At 54.4% G+C, this 13,279-nt stretch overlaps 1 protein-coding gene across 1 annotated transcript; it reads left to right on the forward strand.

Annotated features, from left to right (window-relative positions):
- The first annotated feature begins 2,974 nt into the window (after nt 1-2,974).
- Nucleotides 2,975-12,025, forward strand: SMTNL1 (smoothelin like 1). The gene is made up of 8 exons (XM_032641058.1): nt 2,975-4,012; nt 4,268-4,291; nt 4,546-4,678; nt 4,791-4,842; nt 6,079-6,237; nt 6,419-6,533; nt 6,686-6,837; nt 11,579-12,025. The coding sequence occupies exons 1-8, from the start codon at nt 3,299-3,301 to the stop codon at nt 11,721-11,723; spliced, it is 1,494 nt and encodes a 497-aa protein (XP_032496949.1). The 5' UTR covers nt 2,975-3,298; the 3' UTR covers nt 11,724-12,025.
- The last annotated feature ends 1,254 nt before the right edge of the window (nt 12,026-13,279 follow it).

Consider the following 13,279-nt stretch of genomic DNA (forward strand, 5'->3'; position numbering starts at 1 on the left):
CTGCACTCCCAATGCAGGGGACACGGGTTCGATCCCAGGTCAGGGAACTAAGATCCCATGTGCTGCATGGCGCAGCCAAAAATTTTTTTAAATAAATAAATAAAAAGGGCTTATCATCTCATTGGTGTTCAGTTCTTTTTGCCTTGTCTTTTACCAACTAAATGCCCTCATGGCTGAGTCAGGACCTTAATCTGGCACAAGGCTGGGCAGAGGCCAGCCTACACCATACAAGCTGATGTATACTGAGTGCGCCTTTCAGGCCAGGCACACCCCAAAATACTTCCTATGCATTGGCTTCCTTAACCCTCCACTGTCCCTGTGAGGTGAGACCTATTTTTATCTCCAGAAATCAAAATACAGGGAGGGTAAGTAGCTTGCTCAAGGTCACAGTGGGAGAAGAAGTGGGAGCTGGGATCCCATCATAGGAAGCTCCAGAATCAATGATTTTCACCACTCCTCCATACCACCTTCCGAACAAGAGTGCAAGGCAGGGGTGTGTTGTGTGGATCATTTAGACCGGCACTTGACATAGTTTCTTCTGCTAAAGGTGGCATTGCTCAAGAGGGCAATAGATGCACCTCAGGGAAAATAAAGCAAAAAGAAAAGGAAGCAAGAAAAAAAAAAATCCATGGCCACATAAGTTTGGAGAAAAGCGAGTTAAATAGAGCTAAGCAAAATTAAGGTTCCTTTACCATGGGGTGTCTGGAATCCATTTAAGTGCTAATGAAGTTGTAAGACTCTAAAAGAGTCAAGAGTAGCCTGTTTCTGGAACAACCTTAGCCAAAGAACACCTCCCCCGCCACCGCAGCCCTTAATAAGGTCTTAGGAGACACCAGTTTTCCACAGAACACAGTTTGCAAACCTGATCTAGACCAATCCTGTCATTGTATTGGAAACCGAGGCTCTCTCCAGAGAGGCAAAGAGACATGCTCAGGTCTCAGACCAGGAGGTGGGGGTCAAGGCATGCTCCTAGCTCCCTGCAGATGTGCATTCCATCTCCCAGGCCCATTGGTTTCCCTCTAACTTTAATAGATTCCCGGAAGGGAAGGGGCCCTGGTGGGAGGGGTGGAATTGGAGGGCAGCGTGAGCATCTTTGAAAATCCCAGCCGACTTCCTAGGAAATGGTGGGAGACCAAGTCCAGGGACACCAGGACTTCGATCTGGGGGCAGTAAGACCTGAATGGGTGGCAGAAACAAAGCCCTGTCCCTCATATGCCTGTCTTCTTGCCTCTGTCCCAATTACTCAGGTACCCTGGGTACTGTATCCAGAAAGATGGCCCTGCAGAGGGCAGGAGGTATTTTTAGCCAGTGACAAGGAGTGTGTACTTCTTTTACTGCCTGAGTCATGCCCTGAACACGTTATTTGGGGATTATTTTCTCTGTAAACAGACCCCCCCCCCCCAAGAAGGGCAGAAGGCTGAAGGAGCTGACCCTGTCCACGCCACACACACCCACCCCAGCTGTTATTGTTTTTGTTTTTGTTTTTGTTTTGCGGTACGCGGGCCTCTCACCGCTGTGGCCTCTCCTGTTGCGGAGCACAGGCTCCGGACGCGCAGGCTCAGCGGCCATGGCTCAGGGACCCAGCCGCTCCGCGGCATGTGGGATCTTCCTGGACCGGGGCACGAACCCTTGTCCCCTGCATCGGCAGGCGGACTCTCAACCACTGCGCCACCAGGGAAGCCTCCCCCCCCCCAGCTGTTTTTGTAGATCGGACAGTACAATCATCCCTTGATGTCTGTGGGGGATTAGTCCCAGCTTCCCTTGCGGATATGAAAATCTGCGGATGCTCAAGTCCCTCATATGAAATGTTGTATTTGCATAGAACCTTACAATCCTCTCTAATACTTTAAATCATCTCTAGATTACTTATAATACCCAGTACAATGAAAATGTCATGTAAACAGTTGTTAATAACAATGTAAATGCTATGTAAATAGTTGAAGTGGCAGCAAATTCAAGTTTGCCTTTTGGAATTTTCTGGAATTTTTTCTTCAAATTTTTTCCATCCAAGGTTGGTTGAACCCACAGAACCCATGCAAAAGGAAGGCTGACTGTATATACAGTACTTGAATAGGAAACCTCATGATAAAGTTGGAGGATCAGATCTCCCTGCAGAGGTTAGTTAGGGAGAGTCTCTTCTGTTCTTCACCAAAAGAAACTCTTCCATGCCCAGTCCCAGCTCTTCAGAGAACCACACACACAGGCTGGCAGTGCTGGCAGAGACCCAGCGACCAAGCTGGCCCAGGGTTTCCCAAATTTCAGGCATTTTAACACCACCTCCATGATTTAGGTATTTTGTATCCTGTATTCCGCTTTCCTGAACGTCTTCCTTTGAATTAACTTACTTTACTTCAATAAATGTATTCATAAAATAAACTTTATATCACTATTGGAAATGGAAACTCGGTATCACTGGCCAGAAACAGAAAGTAACTGTAAAAATAAATACAATTGAATCAAAACAGTATTATTAGGGACTTCCCTGGTGGTCCATTGGGTAAGACTCCGAGCTTCCAAGACAGGGGGCCTGGGTTCGATCCCTGGTCAGGGAACTAGATCCTGCATGCATGCCGCAACTAAAAGATCCCATATGCCTCAACGAAGACCCGGTGCAGCCAAAATAAATAAATAAAGTAAATACTCAAAACAAAACAAAAAACAGTATTATTAAGTTCTATCTAGAGACTTCTGTCTGCTTTGGGCTCTGAGCACGAGGGCAGCTATCTCCATCAAAAGGGGAGAATAGGGGCTTCCCTGGTGGCGCAGTGGTTGAGAGTCCGCCTGCCGATGCAGGGGACGCGGGTTCGTGCCCGGGTCCGGGAGGATCCCACATGCTGCGGAGCGGCTGGGCCCGTGAGCCATGGCCACTGAGCCTGTGCGTCCGGAGCCTGTGCTCCGCAACGGGAGAGGCCACATCAGTGAGAGGCCCGCGTACAGCAAAAAAAAAAAAAAAAAAAAAGGGGAGAATAGCAAGTGCTCCATGGGGGTCTAGGAGGCTAGTCAGACTATAACCACCTCACTGGCTTATTCAAAAAGAGGCCAAATCATTGACAAGGCATCACAGAACCCAGTGTTCCTTAAAGCCCAAGTCACAACCTGCAGAGGGCCTTTAGGTGAACGCACCCAACATCAGGTAAACGTGGCTGGCCCAGCACCCCATTGTGGGGGATGTGGTGCTCTACCGTTTCATTTAGCCAAAGGGAAAGTGGATACTTGTGTCACATGTCCGAGTAGTGGGGGACCCAGGACTGAATCGCACGTCTCCAGACTCCAGGGCCTTCACCGGCAGAGAGGGGGCATGACAAGGCCTGCTTGTCTTCTCTTTTCAGAGATGGAGCAGAAGGAATGGAAGCCCTCTGAGGACGGGACCCCTGTGTCCCCCGCCACGGAGGTCCCAGAGACAGTGGGAGGGGGAGCCTCTGCTGAGGAGGAGGCCACAGGCCCAGCTGAGAGGACCATCACAGAGCGGCCTCCAGATGGGGCAGGAAAGCAGGAGAGGGCACCCGCTGAGGACAGCATTACAGCTGAATTCCAGGGGGAATCCAAAGGGGAGGCTGAACTTCAAAAGGTGGACAGCGGGAAGAAAGAGACCACCGTGGCTCCTCAGGAGATGGCTGATCGGAAAGAAGAGACCAACTCTGAACCCAAGGAGGCTGAGGGAAAAGAGGAGATCACGTTGGCCTCTGAGAAGCAGCAGGCTGATGAGAAAGAGGCCAAGCCTGGATCTAGGGAGAAAGCCAATGTGAATGATGAGGTGCAGGCTGCTGGGAAGGAGGAGGCCAAGGCTGGAGGCAGGGAGGCCAAAGGGAAGGAGGAGGCCAAGGCTGGAGACAGGGAGGCTGCTGGGAAGGAGGAGGCCAAGGCTGGAGACAGGGAGGCTGCTGGGAAGGAGGAGGCCAAGGCTGGAGGCAGGGAGGCTGCTGGGAAGGAGGAGGCCAAGGCTGGAGGCAGGGAGGCTGCTGGGAAGGAGGAGGCCAAGGCTGGAGGCAGGGAGGCTGCTGGGAAGGAGGAGGCCATGGCTGGAGACAGGGAGGCCAAAGGGAAGGAGGAGGCCATGGCTGGAGGCAGGGAGGCTGCTGGGAAGGAGGAGGCCAAGGCTGGAGGCAGGGAGGCTGCTGGGAAGCAGGAGGCCACAGTGGCCTCTCAGGAGGTGAGCAACAAGACGGAGGAGCCCAAGGCTGAAACCCAAGAGAAAGCCAGTGCCCCAGAGGCCAAGTCGGACTCTCAGAAGACTGCCGTGGAAGATGAGGCCAAGCCTGAAACACAGGAGGAGGAGGAGGTGAAGGAGGAGGTGGTGAGTGAGGAAGAGGAGAGGAGAGGAGGGAGGAGGCCCCACGATTCTCCGGAGCCCCCTGCCCAGCCCTCCCCCAAGCAAGCCCCTCCCCTGCTTTATTCCTTTGGGACAATCCAGTCTTCCACCCACTGATATCAAGAGCCTGGGGTGGGGGATGCAGCACTGTGGCTCCAGGCTGCCTTCCAGATCTTTCTAAAGCCCTCACAGAGCCTCAGGCAGGTGCGGGCCCACACAGCCCATGTTCATTCCAGGAGCCAGGCTGTCCTGATGAAGAGCAGGACCAAGGTGCGGAGAAAGGGTTGGAGGAAGGGGCAGGAGCGCTTCCCCGGTCCGCCGAGGAATGGCCCGAGAGCCCCACGGAGGAGGGCAGCGGCCTCAGCCCAGGTGAGTGAGAGCCCAGGAGCCCGCTGACGCCGCAGGGGCCTCCCTGAGGGAGCACGCGGGCCGCGCTCCACGGGTCACCCCAGCCTGCCTCCCTCCCGTTCCTTTCCCCTAGATGGGCTGAGTCCAGACACCGCAGCTTCCGGAGAGACCAGTCCTTCAGCCAGGTAATGTCAGGCTCTGGAGCCCCAGCTCCAACCCCTGCTACCGCTTGCTTCCTTTTTTTATTTTTTATTTTTTTTGCGGTACGCGGGCCTCTCACTGCTGTGGCCCCTCCCACTGCGGAGCACAGGCTCCGGACGCGCAGGCTCAGCGGCCATGGCTCACGGGCCCAGCCGCTCCGCGGCATGTGGGATCTTCCCAGACCGGGGCACGAACCCATGTCCCCTGCATCGGCAGGCGGACTCTCAACCACTGCGCCACCAGGGAAGCCCCTGCTTGCTTCCTTTAAAGGCTGCCATCCCCTGGGCCTGGGCCTCCCCAGTGCTGGTCTCAAGATATGCCAGGAATTATGGTTTTCAGCCCTCTAGCCTAGGGCAGAGCCCAGGAGACAAAAGGAGCCGGAGTGTGGGAGCAAAGGGGCCGTGGAGCACACCTGGTCCGTCTCTCACTCACTGCTGAAGCCTCCTGGTCTTGCTTGCCTCCGCAGTGTTAGCCTCACCCATAAGTGAGTGAGCAGAAAGCCTGAGTTTGGACAATGACGCTGCCACTTACCAGCTGTGTGACCTTGGCCACATCACTGCCCCTTTCCTCCCCTGTGAAGTGGGCACAGTCACGGTACCTACCTCGTAGGATTTTTGTGAGGCTCAAACGACATCTGTGTATAAAGCCCTCAGCCCAGTGCCTGGTGCCTGGCTGGTGCTGGATACCATGATAGCCTTACTCTCGCCAGGGCACAACTTTCGTCATTAAAGAGTCTTCCTTTATTTCGAGCTGAAGCTCACCTCCGTGTCACCTTCTTAGGGGAAGGTACCAGATTGAACGTTCGTGGAGCGTGGTCTACACTCCCCCTCCCACGCAGGCCTTAGAACCACCCTGTCAGGTAGCTATTCTTGCCCCATTTTACAGATGAGGAAGCTGAGGCTCAGAGGAGTGACACGACAGTCCCAAGATCACACAGCAACTAAGAGGCAAAGGCAGGATTCAGCACCAGGTCAGACCTCAGATGTGCTCTAGCTCTGTCCACACATGCCAGCAGACCTCGTGCTCACCAAAGTGAGACTGAGCCTTACTATTCCTTCCCAGCCCCTCCCGGTGCTGGGCCCAGAGGAGAACGTGTGCGAGAGTGGGGACCACAGCTTCGTATGCCTCTTGAGACTGCAGGGGCCGTGCTCAGCCAGCCTCCTCCCTCCTCAGTGGCTGGTCCCAGCCCCTCTCACCTTGCTCCGAACTTTTCCATGCAGTGAATCTTCACCCAGCGACGTGTCCCAGAGCCCCACGGAGCCCCCTCCCTCACAGGAGAAGAAGAAAGACAAGGCACCAGAGCGCAGGGTGTCAGCCCCTGCCCGGCCCCGGGGGCCCCGTGCCCAGAACCGCAAAGCCATCGTAGACAAGTTTGGGGGGTAAGATGCGGGCGAGGAATGGTGGGGGCTGGGTTGGTTGGACAGTCGGTGGGGGGCAGTCCTGAGGGGCAATAGGAACAGCCTGAGCCCCAGCAGGAAGACTGACATCTGGGGCTGGGGCTCCTCCCTGATGGGACCCTCCCACCTCTCTGGCCTGACCTTCTCTGTCCCTTGCGCACAGGGCAGCCTCGGGCCCCACGGCCCTGTTCCGGAACACCAAGGCCGCGGGGGCAGCCATCGGCGGCGTTAAGAACATGCTCTTGGAGTGGTGCCGGGCCATGACGAGGAACTACGAGGTGCATGGTGGGCCAAGGGACCCTTCCCCAGGGCAGCAGTGCTGGGAGGGTCTGTGTGGTGCAAAGCCCAGAGGGTGGGAGGTCCAGAGGGGGCAAAGTCTGGGTCCTCTGGCTGAGGCTCACCGAGGCCTCTGGGCCCCGCTTGCCCGCAGCATGTGGACATCCAGAACTTCTCCTCAAGCTGGAGCAGTGGCATGGCCTTCTGCGCCCTCATCCACAAGTTCTTCCCTGACGCCTTTGACTATGCTGCGCTGGACCCAGCCAAGCGCCGGCACAACTTCTCCCTGGCCTTCTCCACAGCCGAGTAAGCCATGCCAGGGGATGCAGAGGTGGGTGGGAGCTCGGCTCACCTACACAGAATCGAGGGCCGGATTCACAGGGGTCGGGTAGTGCGGTGGTCAGGTAGAGGCTGTCACCACACATTCATGAATTCAACAGATATTTCTTTACGATTTATTTATTTATTTTTGGCTGCATCGGGTCTTAGTTGCGGCACGCGGGATCTTCACTGAGGTATGCGGGATCTTTTGTTGCAGCGCACGGGCTTCTCTCTAGTTGTGCATGCGGGTTTTCTCTTCTCTAGTTGTGGCGTGTGGGCTCTGTAGTTGTGGCGCGTGGGTTCCAGAGCACGTGGGCTCGGTAGTTTGCAGCACGTGGGCTCTCTAGCTGAGGCGCGCGAGCTCAGTAGTTGTGGCGCGTGGGCTTAGTCGCCCCACGGCCTGTGGGATCTTAGTTCCCTGACCAGGGATCGAACCCGCGTCCCCTGCATTGGAAGGCGGACTCTTTACCACTGAACCACCAGGGAAGTCCCCAACAGATATTTTTTGATTGCTGGGAACTGTTTTAGCACATAGCAGTGAGTGAAACTTACAAAATCCCTGCGTGCCTATGACCCATTCTAAAGGGAGAGACAGATCATAAACTCACACGCACGTGTGAAATATAATGTAAGGGAACAGGTGCTGTGAAGAAAATGCAGGCAGGGTAAGGGGTAGAGGAGGGGCAGGCAGGGTGGTTGCTGGGATTTAGGGCCAGATTCTGACTCTGCCATTTGTTAGCTGTGTGATCTTGGACAGGCTCCTTCACCTCTCTGAGCCTCCATATTCTGACCTTTAAAACGGGCATGACATTTCCTCTTTGGCAGGGCTATGGTGAGAATTAAGTAAGTAAGTAAGTAAAGTCCCTATAAACAGTGCCTAACCCATGGCAAACACTTCAAAAAAAAATCTTAGCTCCTATGTTATAATGAATGATATCACACTTGTTACGATAATTATTATTCAGTGTGGGACCGGGAGGGGATTTATTGCTGGGGTTCACATAGCTGGGTGCCGGGGTGGTGGAGGGATGGAGACAGGGGTGGACTAGACAGGCAGGAGGGGTGTGAGGATCAGTGTGGCCCAAGGAAGAACCTAAGAGACCAAGACACGGCTGCCAGGTGGCAGGGGAGGAGGGGGCACTCCCACCACCGAAGCATCAAAACCAGACTCAGCCAAAGGCCTCCATCTCCACCCACCGGAGAGACATGACCTGATGGTCTTGGGGCTCCCAAGGAGCTCACGCCTGGAGTGCCCGTCCTTTCCCACCTGGGAGGGGCTTCTGAGCCGCCCGGTAGAGATAGGACTATGCATAGGGAGTGGTCCACGAGGACAGCTCTGAGGCCCGGGAATGCATTTCCCACTGAGTGCATTTCTAAAGCCTGGGGGCAGGGAATAAGTCACTGGGGATGTTAGCAGCACCTTGGTCCAGGAGGCTGAGCCCTTTGGTCTAGTCTAGGCCTGGCCGCCAGCCTGCAGGGAAGCCTGGGCAGCAACCTTCCCCTTTCGGGGCCTGCGTGTCCCCATCAGCAAGACGAGATGGATGAGATGGCTGGTATTGATCTGTGCTTTTCAGATGTTTTTTCCCCCCGACAGATTCCTCAAGCAAAATATTAAATGAATGCCCAACATATTAAACAGATTTTAGGGAGGCCTTTTGAGGTTGGGAGGGGTTCTTGGAGCACTCCAGCTCTGCTTCCCAAGATGGTCCCTGAAGCATGTCTATAGGGCCCTAGGGCACCAAGGATGCCGTTTGAAATCCACCAGACTTGGTGCTACAGAAGATCCCTTCTAGTTGGTCCCACCAAGGGAAGGGGGGAGTGCCCTGGGGTGGGGGATTGAGGGCATCCGGAGCACCATGTCCTGCTCTGGGCTCAGAAGCACCTTTTTTTTTTTTTTGGCGGTACGCGGGCCTCTCACTGTTGTGACCTCTCCCGCTGCGGAGCACAGGCTCCGGGCGTGCAGGCTCAGCGGCCATGGCTCACGGGCCCGGCCACTCCGCGGCATGTGGGATCTTCCCGGACCGGGGCACGAACCCATGTCCCCTGCATCGGCAGGCGGACTCTCAACCACTATGCCACCGGGGAAGCCCCAGAAGCACCTTTAATGGTGATGAACCAGGATTGGAAAATGAAACTCCTAGTCGGGGCTGAGAGCTCTTGGTGAACATCAGAAGGGCACGTGGCTTGGCCCTGACCAGGTGTCCCCGGCCTGTGGGGCGGGGTCGTGGTCCTCCTGCAGCTGCCTTGCCTTGGCTGCAAGCCTGCAGAGCCACAGAAAGGCTGAAGGAATAATCAGGTGATGGTGACAGGCTGAGAGGAGGCATCAGGCAGCAGTGAAAAGGGAAGGATGTGCAGGGGATGCGTGGGGATGGAGGCTGGAGGGAGAAGAGGTGGGGGGTGCCTCCTTCTTCCTAGCTCTTTTTTTTTTTTTGGCTACGCCATGAGGCATGCGAGATCTTAGTTTCCTGACCAGTGATGACCAGAGATCGAACCTGTGCCCCCTGCAGTGGAAGCTCAGAGTCCCAACCACTGGACCTCCAAGGAAGTCCCCCTTCCTAGCTCTTTGACCCTCGGCAGCTGACTTAACCTCTTTTAGGGCCTGGTGTGCAGATTAAGCGTGCAAAGTAAGGGGGCCCCTGCCGCAGCTGGCTCCCTTCTAGAAGTTGCCTCTGATTCCCATGGAACGGTCAATGCTGGGGCCCCCAGGTGGCTTGATCGGCTGTGCTGCTCGAGGAGCCCGACCCCATTCCCCAGGCCCAATGGGAGTGAAGCTTTTGCCTCTCCTGCATGGGAACAGCACCCCAACCCACATCCAGGAGCCAAGATCACTGCATTGGTTGCAGGGAACTTGTCCCATTCTTCGAAATCCTCCAGTCTGTGCTCCTGCCTCCCGCTCCCAGGCCAGCCCGGCTTGGGTTTCGGTCCAGCTGCCTCAGCTCTAAGAGAGGATTTCCGCTGGGACCCTGGTTTCTCCTACTGCCAGCACCCATGGCGGTTTGGCAGGCTGGGACTGCTGAGACCCGGCTACAGGGCAGGGATGCCAGAAGCATCAGGCAGGCCTGCGGTGGAGTCCCAGCTGTGTCACTCACTTTGACGTTGGGCAAATCACCAAAATGCTCCGAGTCTCCAGTTCCTCTTCTGCTGGTTGAACACAGAGGAGTGGAGTAAATGAGACCATTCAAGGGAAAGCACTGGGGAGTTCCCTGGTGGCCTAGTGGTTAGGATTCCAGGCTTTCACTGCCGTGGCCTGGGTTCAATCCCTGGTTGGGGAACTGAGATCCTGTAAGCTGTGTGGCGCAACCAAAAAAAAAACAGGGGGGAAGGGAAGCACTTGATCAAACTCCTGGCACATGGTGGCAAGGTCCCAACAGTGGTTAGATCAGATGATCGGCTTTAGCAAAGCCAGGAGTAGCACATGGCCCCAAAGAGCAGCTGGGAAGTTAGAAAAAGAGGACTTGCTGCTAAGTTCTATGCGGTTGCTCAAACACATTAAGCACTCCTGCCTCAGGACCTTTGCACATGCTGTTTCCTCTGCCTGGAATCCTCTTCCCGCAGATATGTACCCGATCTACTCTCTTTTTAAATTTTGTTTAATAAATTTGTTTTATTTATTTATTTTTGGCTGTGTTGGGTCTTCGTTGCTGTGCACGGGTTTTGTCTAGTTGTGGCGAGCGGGGGCTACTCCTTGTTGTGGTGCACGGGCCTCTCACTGCGGTGGCTTCTCTTGTTGCGGAGCACGGGCTCTAGGTGCGTGGGCTTCAGTAGTTGTGGTGCACGGGCTTAGTTGCTCCGCGGCACATGGGATCTTAGTTCCACGACCAGGGATTGAATCTGTGCCCCCTGCACTGGAAGTGCAGAGTCTTAACCACTGGACCACCAGGGATGTCCCCAATTTACACTCTTTAAGAGAACTTTCCTGGGCTCCCTATTAAAATTCTCCTTGGAGAATTCCCTGGCAGTCCAGTGGTTAGGACTCCGTATTTTCACTGCCAAGGACCCAGGTTCAATCCCTGGTTGGGGAACTAAAACCCCACAAGCTGCGAGGCGCTGGCACAAAATAAATAAATTAATAGATGAAAAATAAAGCCATTACTAACATATTTTTTAAAATCCCCTTGAACACAGAAACATACCCTGTCCCCCTTCCCTGCCTTATTTTTCTCCACAGCAACTCTCATCATCTGATGGACCATCGATTTCTGTTTGATTACTGTCTGTCTACTGCAGTGAGAATGTCAGTGACATGAGAGTGGGGAATTTTTATTTTGTTCAGTGCTGAATTCCCTGGAAGAGTACCTAGCACGTAGTACCCCTCAATAAATACACGGAAACTGGTTGAAGCTGGAGATGTTGCAGCTACAAGCCAACACTCTGGCTAGTGTTGGGGTTCTGTCTTTTAAACTCTCCCTGAGGACAGGTATATGAGCACGTGGAAGGGGTGGGCTAATGCAGAACTATAGACCAGAAGGTCCCGCTCCTACGTGAAGGCACACAGTGCAATGAAAACAGGGGCTTAGGAATCAGACCACGCTGAGTTTGAGTCTTGACTGTTGGGCCTCAGTTATCTAATCTGTACAATGGGATGGTTGCCCTAAGTGACCTCCCAGCTCTGCCACACACAGTTCTGTGGGTTTCATCCTCGCCGGGCTGTCCCCTTAGGCCCCGCATCCTTCACCGTTGGCTCTCTGCTCCACCCCTCCTCACCCCTCCCCAACCTGCCCCTCAGGAAACTGGCCGACTGTGCCCAGCTGCTGGAAGTGGATGACATGGTGCGGCTGGCAGTGCCCGACTCCAAGTGCGTCTACACCTACATCCAGGAGCTGTACCGCAGCCTCGTGCAGAAGGGACTGGTGAAGACCAAGAAGAAATGAGGGAAGAAATGAGGGGCTGACCAACCCTGTGGGCAGAGGCGGGCAGGGAGCCCAGCTGACCAGCCGTGGCCCAGAGGCTCACTTCTGCTCATGGTGGCAACAGTGCTGGGGCTCAGACAAGGGCAGATGGCACCAGTCTTAACTACATGAAAAGTTCTTTTGTAAAATCCGTGCTCCCTCCCTAACCCAGCAGGAACATCTCTCACTTGGATAATAAACCCCGGCCGCCAGGGTTCCTCATCTGACATGATTTTCTCAACAACCATGAAAGGCATTTGGGAAAGGAGAGTGGGCTGGGTCCTACCACTAACCAGCTGTGTGTCCCTGAGCCAGTGAGTGAACCTCTCTGAGCTTCAGTTTACCGTCTGCATGGGGATGATAGGAGCTCAAAATCATGCAGGCGCTGTGAGCGTTGAATGAGATCATGAAAAGGACAAACAGCCTTGCCCGGGGCCTGTCACATAAGTGTTCTTTAAGTGGTGGCCCAAAGTAACAACACATCTTACATTTCCAGCCATGGGTGGCACTTTCCCAATTCTGTTCCCTTTTTCCACACTTCTCCCAGATTAGGGAATTCCAAGGCAGGGACTAGAGTAGAAGATTCTCTACAAATCTCACCCCAACTAGGCTAGTGGGGCCTGGAGTGATTCCCCTGACTCAAAGATACCCCATATTCTGTCTCTTAAAAGCCAGTGGTCTTCTAGGAGCTTAGAACCACTGCACCCAGAAAGCTCCTCCTTTGTGCTAAATTAATCCCTCCAACCCTGGCCAGAGTTTTGGCTTGTTTTTGTCTTTCTGTGGCTCACTAGAGATGAACCCTGGAACTGAGTATAATTTCCTGCTAACAATCTTGTCTGGCTTTATCAGCCACTTGGAGCATGTGCGCTGACGAGAACAGTTCATGAAAAACACAAAAACAAAACCCAACCAGCTTGGCACTGCAGCTGAAGGGGTGGCCTCTGCCCTGATCAGCAGAGTGGACCTGGCCACCCACTGAAGCGCTCTGTGCCTTGGTTGCGTCCTCTATAAAAATGGGGATGTTATCCTTGTGGACGTGTTGACGACCGCTCAGGCCAAGGGTGGTCTAATCCCTCATGGCCAGCTTTCCCCACAATGCTTGGGGTCACACAAGGCTCCACGCCCAGCGAGCCCTCAGCTGATGGAGAGCAGGGTCACACCTTTAGCTAGGCTGCAGCTAAATCCCCAGCCTCCTCTTCTCCCGATTAACCACCCGTCTCCTCAGTGAACACTCAGTTGGACTCCACGGTCCATCTGTGGCTTTAATAGCTGGGCAAACACATGGTCTCCGTGGCTCCCGTGGACTGGAAGCTGGAGGGGAAACACCTCCCCGCCTAAAGCCTGGTCCCTAGGAACCAGCAACCTAATGGGATAGCAAGTGGTTTAAAAACCGTGTAGTCAGGGGACCTCCCCAGCGGTCCAGTGGTTAAGACCTTACGCTTCCACTGCAGGGGGTGTGGGTTCGATCCCTGGTTGTGTGGCCAAAAAAAAAATTAAAAGGAAAAAAACAACAACAAAAAAAAACCCATGTAGTCAGA

This window comes from Phocoena sinus, chromosome 8 (assembly GCF_008692025.1).
Source record: "Phocoena sinus isolate mPhoSin1 chromosome 8, mPhoSin1.pri, whole genome shotgun sequence".
NCBI classification, from domain to species: domain Eukaryota; kingdom Metazoa; phylum Chordata; class Mammalia; order Artiodactyla; family Phocoenidae; genus Phocoena; species Phocoena sinus.

Excerpts from the sequence above, each read along its gene's own strand:
- SMTNL1 (XM_032641058.1), top strand. The coding sequence starts at position 3,299 with ATGACAAGGCCTGCTTGTCTTCTCTTTTCAGAGATGGAGCAGAAGGAA. Across the intron at positions 4,679-4,790 it reads GGGCAGCGGCCTCAGCCCAG|ATGGGCTGAGTCCAGACACC; the intron begins GTGAGTGAGAGC and ends CCTTTCCCCTAG. Across the intron at positions 6,238-6,418 it reads ATCGTAGACAAGTTTGGGGG|GGCAGCCTCGGGCCCCACGG; the intron begins GTAAGATGCGGG and ends CCTTGCGCACAG.